General features: G+C 34.8%; 1 protein-coding gene across 1 annotated transcript; it reads right to left on the bottom strand.

Moving 5' to 3' along the window:
• Positions 1-14,793: 14,793 nt before the first annotated feature.
• On the bottom strand, positions 14,794-17,264 carry LOC114173887 (probable E3 ubiquitin-protein ligase EDA40). Its single transcript, XM_028058547.1, has 2 exons — positions 16,705-17,264; positions 14,794-16,539 (listed from the first exon to the last, which is right to left on the bottom strand). Exons 1-2 carry the CDS (start codon positions 17,044-17,046, stop codon positions 14,878-14,880), a joined length of 2,004 nt encoding a protein of 667 aa, XP_027914348.1. The 5' UTR covers positions 17,047-17,264; the 3' UTR covers positions 14,794-14,877.
• Between the last annotated feature and the right edge of the window lie 2,255 nt (positions 17,265-19,519).

Genomic DNA, 19,519 nt, shown 5'->3' with positions numbered 1-19,519 from the left:
TTTTTGTTTCATTTGAAGGACTATTTTGTTTCACTAAACAACTTTTGTTGTTTCTCAACTATTGACTATTATGTCGATATTTAAAAGTTTTCTTAGATCTCTAAAGTATTTCTCATTTTATCACACCCTTAATTATACATTTATTTTTCTTGGTGTGATTTTATTCAATAGTCTCTCAAATTGTTTATAACACACATTAATTTTTTAATATTTTTATATATTTTATATGATAATTTTTTATTTTCTAACTCATTATTATAAGTAATTTTGTTACTATAATTGTATAAATAAAGTTTATTTATTGTAATATAAAATTTTAATGTAATTGTCATGAATTTCTTTTTATCATCATCAAACATATATTGAAGTCCAAAAGATACAAGATCTATATTAAAATTTTATTATTATTAGTTTAATCTTTGTTCTTTGCGTGATTTTGATTAAGTGATGTATTAACTTTTATTAGCATGTAAATAAGAGATTCATTAAAATTTAAAAGATTGAAGTATCGAAACCTTTAAAATATATTTCAATTTGAACATTTGTTTTTCTTTTATATTTTTTTAAAATATTTTTAAATTTTATCAATTTTAAAAATATCATCTTAAAAATTTCATTAATGTTTACAAATTTAATAAATATTTTGATTCTTATTAAATGATATTTGATATTCTAATTTGATATGTATAGATATATAATTTCTTTATGAATATTTGATATCGAAGAAACAACCCTCATCTTAATATTAAATATTTGATAATATCTTAATATTAAATATTTGATAATATTATGTTTATTTTAGTGTACTTGTAATTTTTTATTATTTTAAAAAATTAATTAATGGGTACATGTATAGATAAGAGTATATATATGTTATAATCCCTTATCATTTACCACACACATATGAAGAACCAATTGTGTATATATTTTCTTTGCCAATTCTCTTTATTCATAATTTGTAGTTTGGCCCTCCATTTGGTTGAAGAAGACAAATATCATTTTAACCATTCAAAATTTCACGAAAGTGCATTGCATCACTCTACAATATAATAAATGAGACTCAATCACACAATGAGACATAAATGAGTCTTTTATCTTGGTTGTTGTCAAAAGTTGTTACATACCTTATGTCCACATTTTCATATAACCAACAACATAAAAATATCGCATAATTTGCCTTTACATTAAACTTTTCATTTTTCACATTGGCGTGTCCAATTTGAACATGTTGGAAATTTTCAAACAAATGTCATGGACTCTTAAAAAAGAGAGAGAGAGAGTTTAGCAACACCGAAAATTCTTATTTTGAATTTTGTCATTCTTTATACTTTTACTGGTTTTCAATAGTTTAGTACTCAATAATCCTTATCATACATTTTTTTTAATGTATATCAACCGGTCAATTTTTTTATCGTATTAGCAACGGTGATATTTTTTAATTCGTGCAAGTTAGTCAGCGAAATAAAACTTAATTGAATGTTTAATATCTCCAAATTTGACCCGTATTGAAATGGATTTTTTGAAAAAATAATATCCTTTTACACAACATTTAAAAAATATAAGTTAATGTAATTCTCAGAGTAGTTTTGTTAATTTTGAATCGATAATTTTATAGTGTTATATGTCATGTCAACAATATTGCACAAAAGACGGAAAAAACAAATAGTCAAAACTAAATTAATATGTTTATCAAATATTAAATAAAGTTCAAAGGTGTCATTCAATATACACCAACTTTGAACATATAAATTATTAATTTAACTCATTTAGATGAAGATTACGTGTGATATTTTATGTATGTTTGCTTTTATTTTCTTTTCCTAAATAACAATTTTTTTTGTTTCATTCTATTTTAAGATCACAATAATTTTTTTATTAATTATATTTTTATATATTTCTTAATATTTAAATAATTTACATATGTATTTTGTAAGACTATGTATAATTCTAATATACAAATTTAAAATGAATTAGGAACGATGTTTTTCACATTCATTTTAAAATCTTTGGTTTTCTAATGTAGTTTTTTTTTTTCTTTTTTCATCAAATTAAAGTCTTGAGAATGTGGTGATGAATAAAATAGTTTGGAGCAATTGAACTTTGGTTGTGGTAAGTATAACCATTTTTATCTCAAGTTGTAGTCACTTTTTTTTCTCTTTAGTTTATGCTAATGGGAGATACTACCGATGTATGATTGATTTATTCCAAAGCTTACTTGGATTTCTCAAAAGATTGTTGTTGGATAAAATAAGTTGCAATCTAAGGAGACTTAACATTACATTTTAAACAACATGTTGATTTTTTAGATATATATATATATATATATATATATATATATATATATATATATATAATTGTGTTTTATTTTAAAATTAAATTATAAATTATTTCATTCCTTAATAAAAGTTACACGAAACATCTCTCCAACAAACGATATGGATGTTTTATCATAGTCTCATATAAAATTTCACATGTTATTTGTTTGTGAAAAAAAAATATTTTACATAACTTCTATAAAAGTATAGGAATGAAAAATTTAGAGATAAAACACAAATTTTAATAATATTTTGAGAGCGAAAGATATATTTAACTTTTTTTTTTAAATTAATCTGTTTTCCAAATAATATATATTTTTGTTTAGATGACTTCCAATAATTTAGTCTCCAACGTAAACTCACATAGTAGTTACTAGATCTTATTTTTGTTCCTAATTTAAATACAGTATGCTGTAAGTTTAATCCAAACAATATATTTAGTTTCAATTCATTGACTTAATACTACCATAATTTCAGCATTAAGAGGGAGTATTAATGTCTATTTTTCCTTTCCTTCCTAAAGAGTATAATGAAAGATTTCGTTGACAAAGATAAAGGGGTGGCTGAGGGAGAATAAAATTCATTCAAGTCAACGCTTCAAATTAATAAGGAAGAATTTTCTCACGGAAGACATTTGGTTGGTTTAAAATAAGTAAAACAACGAATTATTTCATTCATTAATTGAACAAAATAATTATTATATTAATACATTTATTATTTATCGTGCATATCTACTCCTATTTGATTATCTGTTTAACAATTTCGATTACTTGTTTTACTTTCCAAAGTAGTACTCACTTACTTTCGTTATTCAAATCCCTTCTCAGACACCTTTTTATATTTGTGTATATTAAAAATAAAAATAAAAATATATTTAATTCAAAGCTTTTACGACGCAATAAATGAAACTTTCCCTACGGACTGATTGTCCTCTTCCCTGTTATTCATCCAAACAGAAAAAATTCTTTCAAATCAAACACCTGTCACTTAAATTAATTATTGTTGATTTTGAGTACTTTATTTGGGTAAAATATATATATTTTTCGTTAAACTTGGGAAAACCTCGAAATAAGTGTTATTGTATATACTGTTAAAAAAATGGCATGAATAATTAAAAAAAATGTAATAAATTAAAAAGAGAAACGATCACATTCCAAATTTATCACCAAGAATCTCCCAAAATATGTGTGAATGTCCTTCATTTACTTAACATGTTTCGCTTGTCCCGTTTGTATATTAAAATATTATATTTTAGCGATCACCTATTTTAATCGCTAAAAAATATAAAATTAGTTAATAAATCGTTAAGATCGAAATAGCAACCAAAAATATATAGTTATCAAAATCTAATCAATCACTAAAAGGATTAGTCACTTTTTCAATAAGATCAATTTAACTACTAAAAGTACATGTATACGTAACATATAAATTATAAGGTTAATTATGTTTTTCGTCCCCCTACTATTAGTGGTTTTTGGTTTTAGTCCCCCATCTAACGATTGATCCATTTCAGTCCCTCACCTTTTAAATTGCATGGAATTGGTCCCCGATTTTAAACTCCGTTAAATTGAATTGACACCTGGCTAACGGATGGCCACGTAAGGATCCCGTTTAAGGCTTTCTCTTCAATTACAATATTATGCACGTTTTGGTTAGACTGTAATAATGCTTTCAGCTCATGTGTTAATTAATTAAAGAAGTGTTGTTATAGTAGTAATGTTTTCAGTCACGTGTTCATTAATTAAAGAAGTATGGTTAAGTTAGTAATGTTTTCAGCTAACATTCTGCGAAACATAACCTTTGAAATTAGAAAGGGTTTTTTGCTAAAAACCCTAAACTTGAGGTGGTGAACGACGAAGTCGAAGTGGGTTGCACTCAGCGAAGGATACAGAAACTTCATTGACAGAGCGAAATCAAAGTGGTTTTGTGGTGATATTTGAACGACGAAATCAACATTGGTGAACTGAGGTAAGTTAAGTTGTATTGTTTACAAATTTTGTTTCGTTCATTGTTCGATTTACTCTGGTTTTGCTGTTATTAAAGTTCGATTGTTGTTGTTTTTGTTGGGTTTGTGCTTTATTTGAAATGTAGGGTTGCAAATGGGGTTTGCGGTGGCATTTCATCATATGGGTAGGTTTGAAAGGAATAGGGGATTGAAATATGTTGGCGGTGAAATCCACGTTGTGAAAGGGATCGATCCAGATTTTTGGTCTTTCTTTGAAGCATTAGGCATCGTGAAGGAGTTTAAATACGCTGGCGATGTTAAACTGTGGTGGAAGGGTTCCAAAGAGAAGCTGTTAAACAATCTAAGATTATTGAGTGATGATAAGGAGGCATTAGCTTTGGCTAAGTATGCAGAGGAAAGGAACGAAGAGGTGGATATATATGTTCAACACATTCCTTGTCAGGCCGAAGTGGTGCATTTTATAACTGGTCCTGAATTGGATGAAGAATTCAGTCAGCCAAACGTGGGGGGTGAACAAGATGTGGTTCCTGATGCAGCTGTAGTGGATGAGGCACCTGAAGTGGTTGAGGTTGATGTTGCTGGTGAGCCTAGTTTGGTGAGTGAGGCAGCTGTAGGGGTTGAGGTTGATGTTGCTGGTGAGCCTAGTTTGGTGAGTGAGGCAGCTGTAGGGGTTCAGGCAGAAGTGATGGGTGAGGCAGAAGTGATGGGTCAGGGTGATGTGGTGACTGAGGTCCAAATGGAGGATGAGGCTCATGTGGATCCTGAGGCAGAATTGGGAGGGGTGGCAGAACGGGTGGTTGAGGCAGAAGTTAGGGGTGAGGAGGATGTTATATGTGAAGAGGTTGAGTCTGAAAATGATGAAGGGGCTGGTGCAGACAAACTGGATGATAGTGAAGAAGAAAGGGTGGCAGATGATGATGATGGATTTGGTGTAGATATTCAGCCACCCGTGAGAAAACTTGGAGCTGTTTTGGATAGATGGAAAGCAATGAAACGCAATCCAAGCACAGTGAGGACTAAAAAGGATGTTGGAGAAGGTTCATTTGTCACTAATGCTGAAATTGGAGTACATGACATAAGTGAGGAGTACGATACTGATGAGTTAGAGTCTGATGTGGATAGTGAGAATGGTATGGTTCGTGATGGGCCCAAATTTTCGAAGTACAGAGCAGAAGATATGACTAAAGACTTCAAGTTCAAATTGGGAATGGAATTTCGTTCTTTGAAGGAGTTTAAACAAGCATTGATGGAGCATAGTGTTTTGAATGGGAAAGAAGTACAATTTGTGAAGAATGATCAGAGGAGAGTCAGGGCTGTATGTAAAAAAAAATGTGGTTTTTTAATCATGGTGAGTAAGGTTGGAGGTAGGGAAACATTTCAAGTTAAGACATTGGTTGGGCGTCACAGGTGTGGGAGGGTGTTTGGAAATAAAAATGCAAATAAGGACTGGATTGCGCAGGTTCTAATAGATAGATACATGAACGTAGGTGTCATGACAGTGAGTCAAATAATTGATGAAATCAAGAAGACATATAGTGTAGGCATTACTCCATGGAGGGCTGGAAAGGCAAAACAAATTGCAATGGACTGTTTGGTGGGGGATGGACAACGTCAATATGGTAGACTACATGATTATATTGCTGAATTAGTCAGGGTCAAGGCTGGAACTGTCAAGATCAAGATCAATCAACCCCAACCAAGTCTGCCACCAAGATTTGGCTGTTTTTACATGTGCTTAGCTGGCTGTAAGACTGGTTTCTTGGCTGGGTGTAGGCCTTTCATAGGTGTTGATGGTTGCCACTTGAAAACAGCATATGGTGGTCAACTTTTGGTTGCAGTGGGCAGGGACCCCAACGACCAATACTATCCATTAGCATTTGCTGCAGTTGAGAATGAATATAAAGAGACATGGAGATGGTTCCTAACACTATTGCTGGAGGATATTGGAGATGTTGCAGATCATCGTTGGGTATTCATCTCAGACCAACAGAAGGTAATTTAGATAACATAAAATTTTCCTTTAGACACACACAATTAATTGACTGTTTCCCTCTGATTAATAACTATTGTATTTTGTAGGGACTTATGTCTGTGTTTGATGAAATTTTGAATGGTGTAGAGCACCGTTTCTGTTTGAGGCACCTGTACAGCAATTTTAAGAAGAAATTTGGTGGTGGGGTGGTAATCAGAGATCTTATGATGGGGGCAGCAAAGGCTACTTTTTACGCAGCCTGGGAGAAAAAAATGGGTGAGTTAAGAAACATCAACCCTGAAGCATATAATTGGTTAGTTGCCATTCCTAGAAGTTCATGGTGTAAACATGCATTCAACATTTACCCTAGATGTGATGTTTTAATGAATAACTTGTCTGAATCATTCAACAGTACAATTTTATTGGCTAGAGATAAACCAATCATTAGTATGATGGAATGGATTAGATCATACACAATGAGTAGATTTGCTACACTTAGGGAAAAGCTAAATGCATATAATGGTAATGTAATGCCTAAGCCTCAAAAAAGACTTGATAGGGAGGTGGAAAAAAGTGGGAACTGGCTTCCAGTATGGGCAGGGGGTTCTAAGTTTGAAGTCACTCAGGGGTTCACTATGGAGAAATTTGTAGTTGATCTAAGTAAGCATAGCTGCACTTGTTACTTTTGGGATTTGGTAGGTATTCCTTGTAGACATGTTGTGGCTGCTATTAACTATAAGATAGAAAATCCTGAGGCATACGTGCATCCATGCTACAAAAGACAAGCTTATCATGCTTGCTATAGCCCAGAAATCACCCCTATAAATGGACAACAACTATGGCCCAGAAGCAATGAACCTGAATTGTTCCCACCCATATACAAAACACCACCTGGCAGGCCAAAAAAACTTAGAAGAAGGGAAGCAGATGAAAATGTGAGTCATTCAAAACTTTCAAAGAAGAATCTGATCATGAAGTGTAGTAGATGCAACCAAATAGGACATAATATCAGAAGCTGTAGAAGGGGGATGAGATTCAGAAAGGTAATTGAGTAATGTTCTTTACTTCTTATTGATTTCTGTTTTGGAAATTATAGATCTGAAATTTAAAAACATACTGAATGGACAGGGAAACACACAACGCACTCCAACTGCCACTGCAGCTACCAACGTTGCTGGACCATCAAACCAAAGCTGCAGTAGAAGGACATCCACACCCATAGTTGCTGCAAACGTGAATGAAGGTGAAAGAGCACCAAGAACACAGCGAAGGAGCAGGGCAGCACAAAGGAGCAGGGCAACACAACCATTAGGGTCTCAAGCTAGTAGTAGTACAACTTGTGCACAACCCACGTGAAAATGAATGAAGATTCCAACTTTTTCTTGCTTTTTTAAATGCATCTGTAATTAATCAAGACAGCTATAACGTTGGGCATAGTGATAGTGGACCAATATTTTGTTTTGGAGAAGTGCTATTGTAGTTAAAGTTATGGACCACATGCCTGGACCACTTTTTGCATTATTTTGCATTATTGTATTCAATCAAAGCAAACACTGTCCTTGTTGTTTTGGACCACTTGTCTGCCATTATTGATCAATGAAACGCGTAGGATTACTGTTTATTCATTCCAAATTTAATTGTCATACTATGAGAATTGGTAAAACACAAAGTTGGAGAAAATTGGGGACACCGTTTCGTACTTTCATATTCTTTTAATCACGAAAATAGGAAAATTGAGCAAACAGGAATTGGTAAAACCCACTGTCATAGTGTCAAATAACATCACGCATGACAAATTGGAGTAATATTCTGATATTGTAACCACCAAGCTTAATACATTCCAAGTTTAATACACCAAACATGCCTAACACAACATTAACCACCAACTTTAATAAATTCCTAATCACTGCTACAAATACCTAATACATTCCTAATTACAATTAACCTTCAACAACACCATAATAACCACAACAACAGTTGCAACCCACGAAAAAACGAATAAAAGTTGAAGAAATTTTCCAATGTTCTTCTCTTGTTGCAATTTCTTCTTCAGCTTGTCATTTTTCTTTATCAACTCCATTATCACTTTGTCCTTTTCCTCCTTTTCTAAGCAACAAACTTTGTCTTCTTCAACAGTTTTTCCTCCGCTCGATTCCAGTTCAGAGTCTTTCCCTTCAAACGTTGATTCCGACTCATTAACCCATTCAAAATAATTACAATTGGAATTCGACTGCACAGAAAAGGAAACGATTACAAAGAAAAGCAAATGAAGGTCGAAAATAACTTAAGGAATTTCTCACTTACAGCCCAATTCCTACACCTCCAAAATAATCTGCCTTTGTTCTTCACAGTACTTGCCTTTAGAAGCAACAATTTCTCCCCACACCCACACACTTTCGATGCCATTTCTGAAGAGGACGCACAACTTCGCCATATTTTCGAACCACTACTCCTCTGCGTACAATCAAATCCTTTGGTTCCGCTATTCATCACTGTTTTAGGGTGCAATCCGCTATTCTCCCCACACCCACACACGTTCGATGCGATTTCCAATCCTCTACGTGCAATCCGCTGTTTCTCAAATTTATCCAATTTTAGGGTTTCATAACATACCCCCAAACGTGCATAATATTGTAATTGAAGAGAAAGCCTTAAACGGGATCCTTACGTGGCCATCCGTTAGCCAGGTGTCAATTCAATCTAACGGAGTTTAAAATCAGGGACCAATTCCATGCAATTTAAAAGGTGAGAGACTGAAATGGATCAATCGTTAGATGGGGGACTAAAACCAAAAACCACTAATAGTAGGGGGACGAAAAACATAATTAACCCTAAATTATATATATTTTTATCAATTCTCTTAATTATTAAATAGGAAAATTTCAAATATCTTTTATACTTCCTATCGAAAAAAATTTGAATTTAATGATTATAAAAATATTTAAATATAACAGTATTATCTCAAGATCATATATTTGGTAAATCTGGTTTATGTATGAGTATTGACAGCTATAAACTAAGATGATATAAAATATCTTATTTATTGGCTGAATGTGCACCAAATTATTGTTAATTAAGGGTGTGAAGAAAGAAAAAAAGTAAACTCACAACTTGGTTGGTGGATATCCGTGAAAATGCAATATGATCATTAACAGTGGAAGAATGGTCACCTTTTTCATTCAATGCAAGCAAGGTTCATGGTAACATCATCAATTTGCAAATGCAATTTTCGAATAAAAGAAGATATTTTTGAAAACTATAATATTTTAAAAACCCATCTTTTATTAAGATAATAGCTAACAACATAGTTTTGCAATTGTAGTATTTAGAATTAATAGGATAGCATATAAGTAATTATAAATTAATTATATTTTTTAAAGATGTCAAATTATCAGTATTTTTTCGAATTCCTCACTAATTGGAAACATGCATAATTACACACACGTAACCAATTGACGTGTACAAAACTTTGGTGGTGTTTGGTGCAATATTGCTGGAAAATGTTTCATATGTAGGTGTCTTTAAATAATATATATATATATATATATATATATATATATATATATATATATATATATATATATATATATCATTATTTAATATTATTTATACAGTTCATACCCAATTTGGCATGTAAATTGATCTCTCACAGTCAACACACCCCACATGAAAGTTGGTGTGGAATTTTTTTTTTTTTTAAGTAGAAGGATTGAACGAGTAATAAAGAACAATACGGAATTTTTATTTCTAGATTATAGATATTGTTTTAAATAGTTTCGAAAATTAATTTTACTAAATATGTTCTTTTTTACTTTTTAAAAAGATCTTTGAAAAGAAGAAACAAATAAAAACCTAAGGTCAGAAACTACTATTTTTTTTGTCAACATATATCGGTGAAGTATTAGTCACGAAATCTTCGTGATCAATTTTGAAAATTTGACAAAATTGACATATTTTAAAATACTTTTCAGTTGGTTATTTGATTTTAGCAAAAGCGACACTAAAATTTGGATAATTTATAACAATATTTAGAAATGATATTACTAAAAGCTAAAAATACATTAACATGTGTCATGCAAAGTTTATGAAGTTAATTTTTATTCATCGTTCTTTTCTCTACAGATAAAGTCACCTATTTTCCTTTCCCATCCACCCACTCATTTATTTTTTCTTTTTCTCCGAATCTTAAAGGCTGATAGAAGTGGTCACCACCCTTTTGTATGAATCCTAAACATTTTACTACATTTTTTATGAAAGGTAGTTTGGGAATTAAAATTTTGTTGGGGGTGCAAGAAGAAAAACAGAAAGGTGCAGAAAGAAGTACCATATGAAAAAACGCACATGGAAGAGTTGAGAATAAAAAGTACCAAGCTCCAAGTTCTTGCGAATTGAGATTAGCCCAAACAAATATCTACACTAAGAAGTTTCTTCAAGCACCATCCTACACTTCTTCCCGCGTCCTCATAAATTTTTGTATTTTGATTTATGTTTAAAATATAAATTTTGTATTCTGAAATATATAATTTAGATTTTTTTTATATTATAAAAGAATATACAACGTGAAGAAATATAATTTTCTTTATTCTAGAAAGTATAACCAAAATACAAAATTTGTATTCTAAATTGTAGGATTTAAAACATTTCTATTCCATTTTATGAAATTTTGAATGCATTTTTTATTTTATATTCTGGAATACACCATTCAAAATACAAAAGATCGTATTTTATAATGTACATTCCAACATACATAAATTTATGGGGCTGTATGTTTAAATTAAAGAATTGCAGAAAGAAATGACCTTTACCATAAGGTAAGAACTGATTTTTTTTGGGTCTCTCTTCGTGTAGTTTCAAAATTTATTCTACACCTCCAAAAAAAGTTTAAATCACAAAAACACCCTTTGATCTTTTAAGTGAAGCCATGCACATCACATCCCCAAAATTATTTTCGGATCTCGATTTCCGAAAGTCAAAATATATAACCAGAAGTATTCTTCACTAGAAGTCGATTTCCGGTATATTTTGACTTCCGAAAGTCGAGTTTTGGTAATATATTTTGACTTCCGGAAATCAACTTCCGGTAATATATTTTGACTTCCGAAAGTTGATTTCCTGTTAAATATTTTGACTTCTGAAAATATTATTCACTATAAGTCGACAACCAAAAGTAATTTTGGAGTATGATGTGCATGACTACACTTAAATAGTTAAAGGATATGTTTGTGATTTAAATCTTTTTTGGAAGTGTAGAAGAAATTTTGGAGGTACAGGAAGAAAGACTTACTCAGAAAACTTCTTCCTGCACATGTATTTCTTTCTGCATTCTAATTAATTTTTATATTTTAGATTTTGTACTATAGAATATACATTTTTTACTTTAAAATTTATTATCCAAAATGTATTTTTTATTTTATATTTTAAATTATATAATTCAAAATACAATTTTTTATTCCAAAATACAAAGTTTTATGGAGGTGCAGATAAATATTAAGGTGATACAGGAGGAAGAAATGGCCAATGGCTCATAGGCCGAATCTTGCACTGTGGTGTACGTGATTTCGATACTTTGTGTCAACCAAAAATCATAACTTTTTTGGGGGATTGGCAATTCATATCAAATTACCAAAGAGTTTCACTATAAATTATAGAGAAAAAAAACCCTTTTTTCTTACCCTTGTAATTATGATTGTTGACTCTCGATTGTAGACTTAATCATACTCAATATTTCTTGCCCTTTTTAAAAGATGGGTTATGTGAGAATCGATCCAAATTCTTCGCAACAAACTCACCTTTGTTGTTAGCAAAATCAACTTGTTAGTGAGTAAATAGTAAAACAAAAAAGCTAAGAGAAAAATGAAGCTTGACCAATCACGTTCGGGCATTGCTATTAGTACTGTTTGTCGGTTTTTCCCAATCCCTTTCATACTTTTTAGCAAATTTGTCTTTTTTCATATCTATGATAGAAAAAAGAGAGGAAAACAGTGCCAAAAGAAAAGTGCATGTAACAAACAATCATAAGAGGAAAGATTAAAACATAGAAGAACTAAACTTGAAAAAAAAAAGTAGCATACATTTGAAGACACCATGAAAATACTGAACTACTTGCATGTAAAGTTTCCTCTTGAAAAATTGACAGCATTTGGTAGAAGCAAATCCAGGCCAACTTCACGTTGTTTTGGATCTCACAGAGTGAACAGGATTTGGCTTCCAAAAGTAAAACCATGCAAGTTCGATCATTGGTGAGGAAGAAAAAAACTTATTATCCCCACAACGTTACTTGTTCATTGTATAGTGTCCTTGTGGTGAAACATGTATGGTTAGATGCAGAAGCTAAGAATGTGCCCGTTTTGGGATTTACATAATAGAAAATTTAAGAAGCAAAGATTAAAGTAAGAAGTAACGGGAAGCACTCATGAGCACCACTTAAAAAGGGTTCTAAAAGTGTGCGCAAATTAAGGAGTTCCTCAGTATCCTCCAAAAGTGAGAGGAAACGACCACTGGTCCAACCAAAAGACTAGAATTTTGAGCAAGTGCATCGAAGGGGACCTCTCCCAACCTAAATTTCGTCTTCATCATCATCAATTTTCTCATTCTCTTTTCTCTCTTTCACACACATTTAGGCTTCATGTCTTGCCTAAAGGCCAAAACCTCTTTCTCTACACCTTTTACAACACGTAGCACAGTCCAACTTTGTTGCACCCAAGAGTGGCAATCACCATCAACTACAAAATTCAGTTATTTATATGATGAGTTATTAAAAAAACTATATAACAGAGGATAAAGATATTCGTTTAAGATAAGGATCGATGCAAAGTTTTTACCTTGCTCTCACTTAATGAAGATACTCTCAGTTAAAACATGCACAAAAGCTTAGGGTTAAAGGGGAAATGATAGCTATCATGTTAATAATTCGTAGGTCCAATTATTGAGTCCATGCAGCCACCCCATTGAAGTATATATGGTTTGCTTCAGGTATTTTGATTTATCTTATAATGTTTTTGACTAGATGAGGTGGTTAGAACCAAAAAATGGTGAAGGAGTTATTAACGAAATTAACATGCATAGTTGTTTTTGTTTGGAAAAAATATAATAAGCTTACTTTTTTTGGGTGTGGCTAAGCTAGTTTGGGATGGGGTTTGCAAGCACAGAGATCTAGGATCCCGAAAATCGCATATCAAGTCACCAACATAAATTCGTTGCTGACAGAATAGCATTCATGATTTGACGCACCATCTTATGATTTGTCTGTTTCTATTCTTCAAAAAAGATAAAGTTCTCACACGTGCCACTACTCACAACAAGCCAAATCATTTTCATTCTAAAGTTATATGCTACATGTAAGCAAACTGAGAAATCCACACTTTGTGTATAAAATAAAAGGCTGAGGAGAAAAGAGAGAATACATACAAATCGGAAAGTATTCAAAGATTTGAGTTTGTTATTATTCCTGAAGCAAGTGTGTTCATGTATTTCCTTTTTCAAGGATTGGAAAAATAATAGGGTCTTGTGATTTACCAAAAGGAGGGGTTACTTTCTCCCACACGTCATGATCATAGTCGTGCACCATAACTTTTCATCTTGGAAGTGCTTGTTTGGTATGGCACCGTCATGATCCTGCTTGCAAAACATAACTTTGCATATGGAAGAACTTGTTTGGCACCATGGAAGCAAAACCCCACCAGCTAGTGCTCTGCATATGAGAGCACCACGGTAAATCCAGACAAGGTTTTTCATTCATCCGCAAGATGTTTCACACATTATTTCAATTACATCATTTCACATCTCAGAATATATTTGTTTATTTTAAACCAAATATGATTTCTTTTCTGAAATGTTGATAACATATATATTCAGAGTTAGTGTAAAATTACAGTATCATTACTCATATTTTATCAAAAGTTGCTTACTTGATAAATTAGATATTTTTTGTAGAAAGAATTTTGGGAAAAGTAGTGAAGATTCCATAGAGTGTGAGATTAGCGAAGAAGATGGCACATGCATTGGGTTTGGATAGAATTTTGAAAGCAAACATACCCGAAAAGATTGATGCCAAATAATGACAAGTTAAGTAATGGGGAAGCACTTGCATGGCATTATCCATTGTGTGGACATCTAAGCAGTAACGAGTACAGGGCCCCAACCTTCTGCTTCTATAGCCTTATTAATACACCCTAACAGCTCATGCAACCAAACAAAGTGTACTATTAATTTTAACGTATTGGGTTTGATTAGACCCACCAACTGTGTGTATTATTAATTGGTCTTTTGAGAACAAATAAGGAACTATTTTAAAAATGATTATTCTGTGGATACTGTTTGGATGGAGGTGATTAATTGCAGAGATGAGATTTGGGGTTATCGAAAATGAAAAGGGGAAGAAGAAGTAAGAGAGGACAGAAGAGAAGAAACAGGCACAGTGGTGAATGAACTCAAGTGGGTTCACTTTGCCATCGCTATCGCATCCTTTCTTACCCAGAAAGCCTCTACGCGTCTGAACCCCCTTGTCCCTATTATCATTGCCTGGGTCAGGATCATTTCAATTTTTGCGAAACAATTCTCTATTAATATATTTTTTTTTATCTATGCACAATATTATATTTAAAAAATTCAAATCAAAATTACAACTAAAATCTCGCATTCTCAAATCCATGCAAGTCGCTAACTCTGTTCATAGACTTCCTCATAATAGCAACTTTAGCCAGCCGCTCAGCGGCTCGCCAAGCCGAAGTCGGCGTAAGCGGCTCTACTTTTTCTTCGGCGCGACTGTTAATACGCATTGGCCTCTGTCTGCGCCGCTGAAGCTCGGCTTGCTCCGCTTCGAGCCAGCGCAGGAACTCCTCTTCCGGCTTACTGGATTGAATTAGAAGGGCTCGAGCCGAGGAGAGCAGATGATGAGCCCCAGAGAGATCGTTGTGTTCGGCGAGCCGTGTAGACTCGGCTACGGCTCTGGCGGTGACGTGGAGGTTTCGTAAGCGTTCGATCTTGGGGCAGGAGGATCGTACGGTGTGGGGACGAGGAACGAGCATTGCCTGCTCAACGGGATTCAAAGACTCTCGAGTAAGGGGGTCCCGATAAGAGGATCGTACGGTTAGAACGTGGTGGGACCCAGCGGAGGCGGCAGGCACCTTCAGTTCCACCAACAATTCTCTCTCCTCCTCTGCGTAGAGATCCCCAATTCGGATCCAACCGGAACCAAGCGAAACGGGTCGACCCGCTAATGAGTACACGCCAGCGATCTCCACTGCTCGCGATCGCGACACCACCTCTAACTGAATCCTAACGTCCTGAGCAACCACGCTCAATAAACCACCCACGAATTTCGCGAGAGCGTCGTCGGAGAGCGCGTGAGGAGAATCCCCCAGGCGTACCGCGTGGACTGGGACTTCGAGGTGCGAGAGGCGAGTGGTGGACACCAGCGAGGGTTTGTGAATACTGTTTCCGGCACGTGATTCGGGGATATCGGATAGGACTATGATGCTCGCGACACCGTTCTTCTCGCGGCGGTCCTCGAGCACCTTCGCGGCCTTTTTGACGGCGTCGTTCTTCACCGGAGTTCCTTCTCGGGACTGGTCGATCGCGGCAAGTGCGTCGACAATCCGACGCGCCGATCTCTGGCCGCCGCCGGTCATTCGCCGCAGCGGAAGCAACCGCTTCGATCCGGCGGAGAATGCAACGATCGAGAGACGATCCGTTGGGCGGAGCGATGAGATTACTTGTCGCATGGAGTTTTTCATTAGGCGGAGTTTGTTGCCTGACATGGCGCCGCCTACGTCGAGCACGGCTACCAGATCAATTGGAGCTCGACGAGGCGGTTTCGGAGCGTGAGGTGGCTTCAGCTTCAAAACCACAACGTAGGTCTCGTAGTTTCGGTTGGCTGCGACAATGGCTGCCTCTGGCAGCAACGACAGCTCGAGGTTCCTCCTGATTACCGGCGAGGAAGATAAATTGGGAAGCGGAGCAACGTTGAAGCCTTGAAATTCTGTTTTGTTGTTGTCTTCTTCCTCCTCGTTATCAGACTCGGGAATGGGGTTGAAACGAGAGAGTGAAGTAGGAGACATGAGAGGTTCGTCATCGTTGTAAACTTTGAAGGTTTTCTTGTTGTTATCGTCGTTGTGGTGGATGGAGAGCACCGGAAGTTCCTTCCAGCTAGTGTTGCACACGGGGCAGGTTAGGATCGGGTGCTTCTTCACTATGCAAGGGAAGTGGAACGTGTGAGAGCATTCCGCCGTGAAAATTGCGGTTCCTTGCCCACTCCTCACACTCTGCGTACAGATTCCACATCGACTCTGCAAAAGACAAACCATTCAAATTCAACCGTCAGGCGGTGATTAAAAAGGATAACATGATTCGTTGGGTTTATGAAACTACTTAAGAATCAAGGAATCGCGTTCTAGACGAAAAAGCTAAAAAGAAGAAACCAATCTTGGCATATTACTGTTGTTGTTGCTTACTTTGGATAGGCGTAGAGTGGCTTTGAAAAGTGAGAAGCTGGATGGTGACTTGGGGGAGGAGGGGTTTGAGTTATGGAACAACCTTGGAGTTTTGCATTGAATTTTTGGGCTGTTAGGGACTGAAGAGGTGGTTCGACACCGGAGGGTAGGGGTGGGAGGAGGCTGAGATTCGCAGCGGGGAGTTGATGGGTTTGAGAAAAATCCAAACTTGGAAGTGATTTTGGGACTGTGATTGGAGTCGTTGTTATTGTTGTGGCAATGTTGTTTTCTCTCGGTCAAGACTTTGGGTTCTGTATCTTTGGGGATGGATGTGCAGAAGGCTCTTCTCCACCCAGTAACCATTCTCACACTCTTCTCAAAGCGACTTTAGGAATTGGGGTGATGATGAATTGGATTGTAGTTATAGAGGACAGACGGCTTTGCACATGAAAGATGATTAGAAAGGGAAAAGGAGGATAAGAAAAGAAGAAAGAGGAAGAAGAAATGGATTAGATTGAGAGAGGGTTTTCATGTTCCTGTTTTCCTTCTTTGTATTTCCATTCACCACCACGTATTTATCCATGTCGTGACCTAGGTGAATTTTCTATTTTTCTGTTTGGAGAGTCTAAAAAAGACGAGGTGAATAGAAAAAGGGTTGTGTGTTGCTTCTAAATTGAACACCCTATCTGTGGTTGTGTCCACAATAGTGTACAATAAAAATGTGAAAATGGTAGAAAGACAAAAGGTTTTGGGTATAGTTGGGAATATTATTATCCGGGTAAAGTGAAAGTGGGGTGGTGTTGGGATTAACATGTGGAACTGGCAAGTGGAGGTTTCTAACTACAGTAACAAGTCAACGGGTTCCCTCCTTGGAATCGTGCATCACTGTCTCATTCCCACGTTATGGTCACCGACCCATGCAACAGTGTGAGGTCCAGAAGCGTCTCCATCTCTCTCCCTTTGCACGCACACAGCTTCATTCATGGTTACTCCCCTTCATCCCTTTCGCCTTAATCTTCGTCACTTTACCCTTTTCCCACAAACCAAAACCCCCCAATTATTCATTCTTCAATTCAAACCAACCTTTTTTATTTTTTACTTTCTTATAATACTAACACAAAAATTATTGGTTGGTTGAAATGTGCAGGAATCAGTGAGTCTGATTGGGCATTAAGTTGCTGAGCCAACTTTGATACATATCATCTGGTTCGTCCGTAGTGGGCTCCATTTCGTTGGCCATTGATATTAATGGTGTGGGAAATTGTGATGTTCAGGACATAGACCACTCCTTCTCTGCAGAAGGGCCAATTCGTCATTTCACCTCTGCAATCCATTAATTACCATAACAATGCATTATTAGTTTGGGTTCTAGTCATTCAATTCAATACCATACCATAACGGCCATTCGCTGCTGGGTACATATTTGTTTTTTCTTTTTTTAATTTTCTCATCAATCCCAAGAAAATGCCCAACCTAAAAATACTACTAACTCACCCACCACCAACGTTATTAATATTAACACAACACTTCTTTATTTCCGTAGCTTTTTTTATATTTATGTGATGAAACAATAAAAGAATTATAATTTAAAAATGATATCCACACCACACTGTTTTTCTACACCCAAGTTAATGCGTTATTGATAAGGATAATTGTGGACTGGTCTGGTTCTAACCACTAATGGCACAAAGTTACTTTAGAGAAGTTATTGTTGAGATTAGCAAATTGGGGCATGTCTTAATGACGTATAACTACTCTCACACTTGGTTTATGACTCATTTCATAGATAAGATCAAACTCTGTTCCAAGCAAGTACTGTGATCAGAATTAGGTGCCAAAACAAACTGTAATTGACTGTTACTCACCTCAAGGTCGTAAGCATTTATTTGGAACCGCTTCATGCCACACTGCTTACCATATTTATTTATCAAATTCTTTATCATTAATTATAAATTCAAAATAAATCCACTCATTAATTACTTGGTACTAAAAAAAAAGTATTTGATGAAAATGGTGTGTGGTAAAAATAGTTTGGACAAGATTAAATAAAACCGAGACAGTGTTGAGATTTCACGAATAAGGAAATGCAGAGTTGGTTTGCTTATGTATGTTCTCTCGTAAAAAGGTAGGTCTAAGGGGCAGGTTTCACCTCACTGTGTAAAGTTCACACTCAGATTTCCCTGTAAAGTTCTCATCAACATCATCATTATCATCATAAAGGTTTTTTAGAATTTGTTATAATTTAAACCCTTTCTCCTTCTCCCTTATCATCACTCATATTTTACCTTGTACAGTTCTGCACCATGATGTCTGATCTAAATGGTGTAGGTGTAGCTAATTAGTTATAGCTTAATGAGTTGGCTATTATATTGTTATTTGTATCATTCCAACAGTTGAAAGTTATTGGTAATTGATTTATCAATGTCTACTAGTGGCAATGGTGGGACTATTATTCACAACTATATTTCATGCACCATTATTTCAAATGAAACCAAAGATTCCTGACAAAGGTTTGCTATTAGTCACAGATCAAAACACCCAATGGAGTTGGCTCACGTAAGGTGCATTACTTTTCTTTCCTTTTCTTTCTTTCTTTTTATTCAACATAATAGCATTTTTAAGTTACTTGAATTCAGTTTCAAATTTATAAACACATGAATTAATTAACCTTTTTTAACTGAATCCGTAAAATAATATCTAATAATCTAATTTAACCCATAAGCACGTCATATTTAAAAATCAGTTAAAATGAAAAGATATATATAGCTCAAAAAACTACAACTAGTTTAATTCTCTCTTTCTTTTTTCTTAGTAACCATTCAACTTAGAGTTTGCA

Source organism: Vigna unguiculata, chromosome 2 (genome assembly GCF_004118075.2).
Source record: "Vigna unguiculata cultivar IT97K-499-35 chromosome 2, ASM411807v1, whole genome shotgun sequence".
NCBI classification, from domain to species: Eukaryota; Viridiplantae; Streptophyta; class Magnoliopsida; order Fabales; family Fabaceae; genus Vigna; species Vigna unguiculata.
The sequence above is the reverse complement of the archived record's forward strand: the minus strand, read 5'-3'. Positions and strand labels throughout refer to the sequence as shown.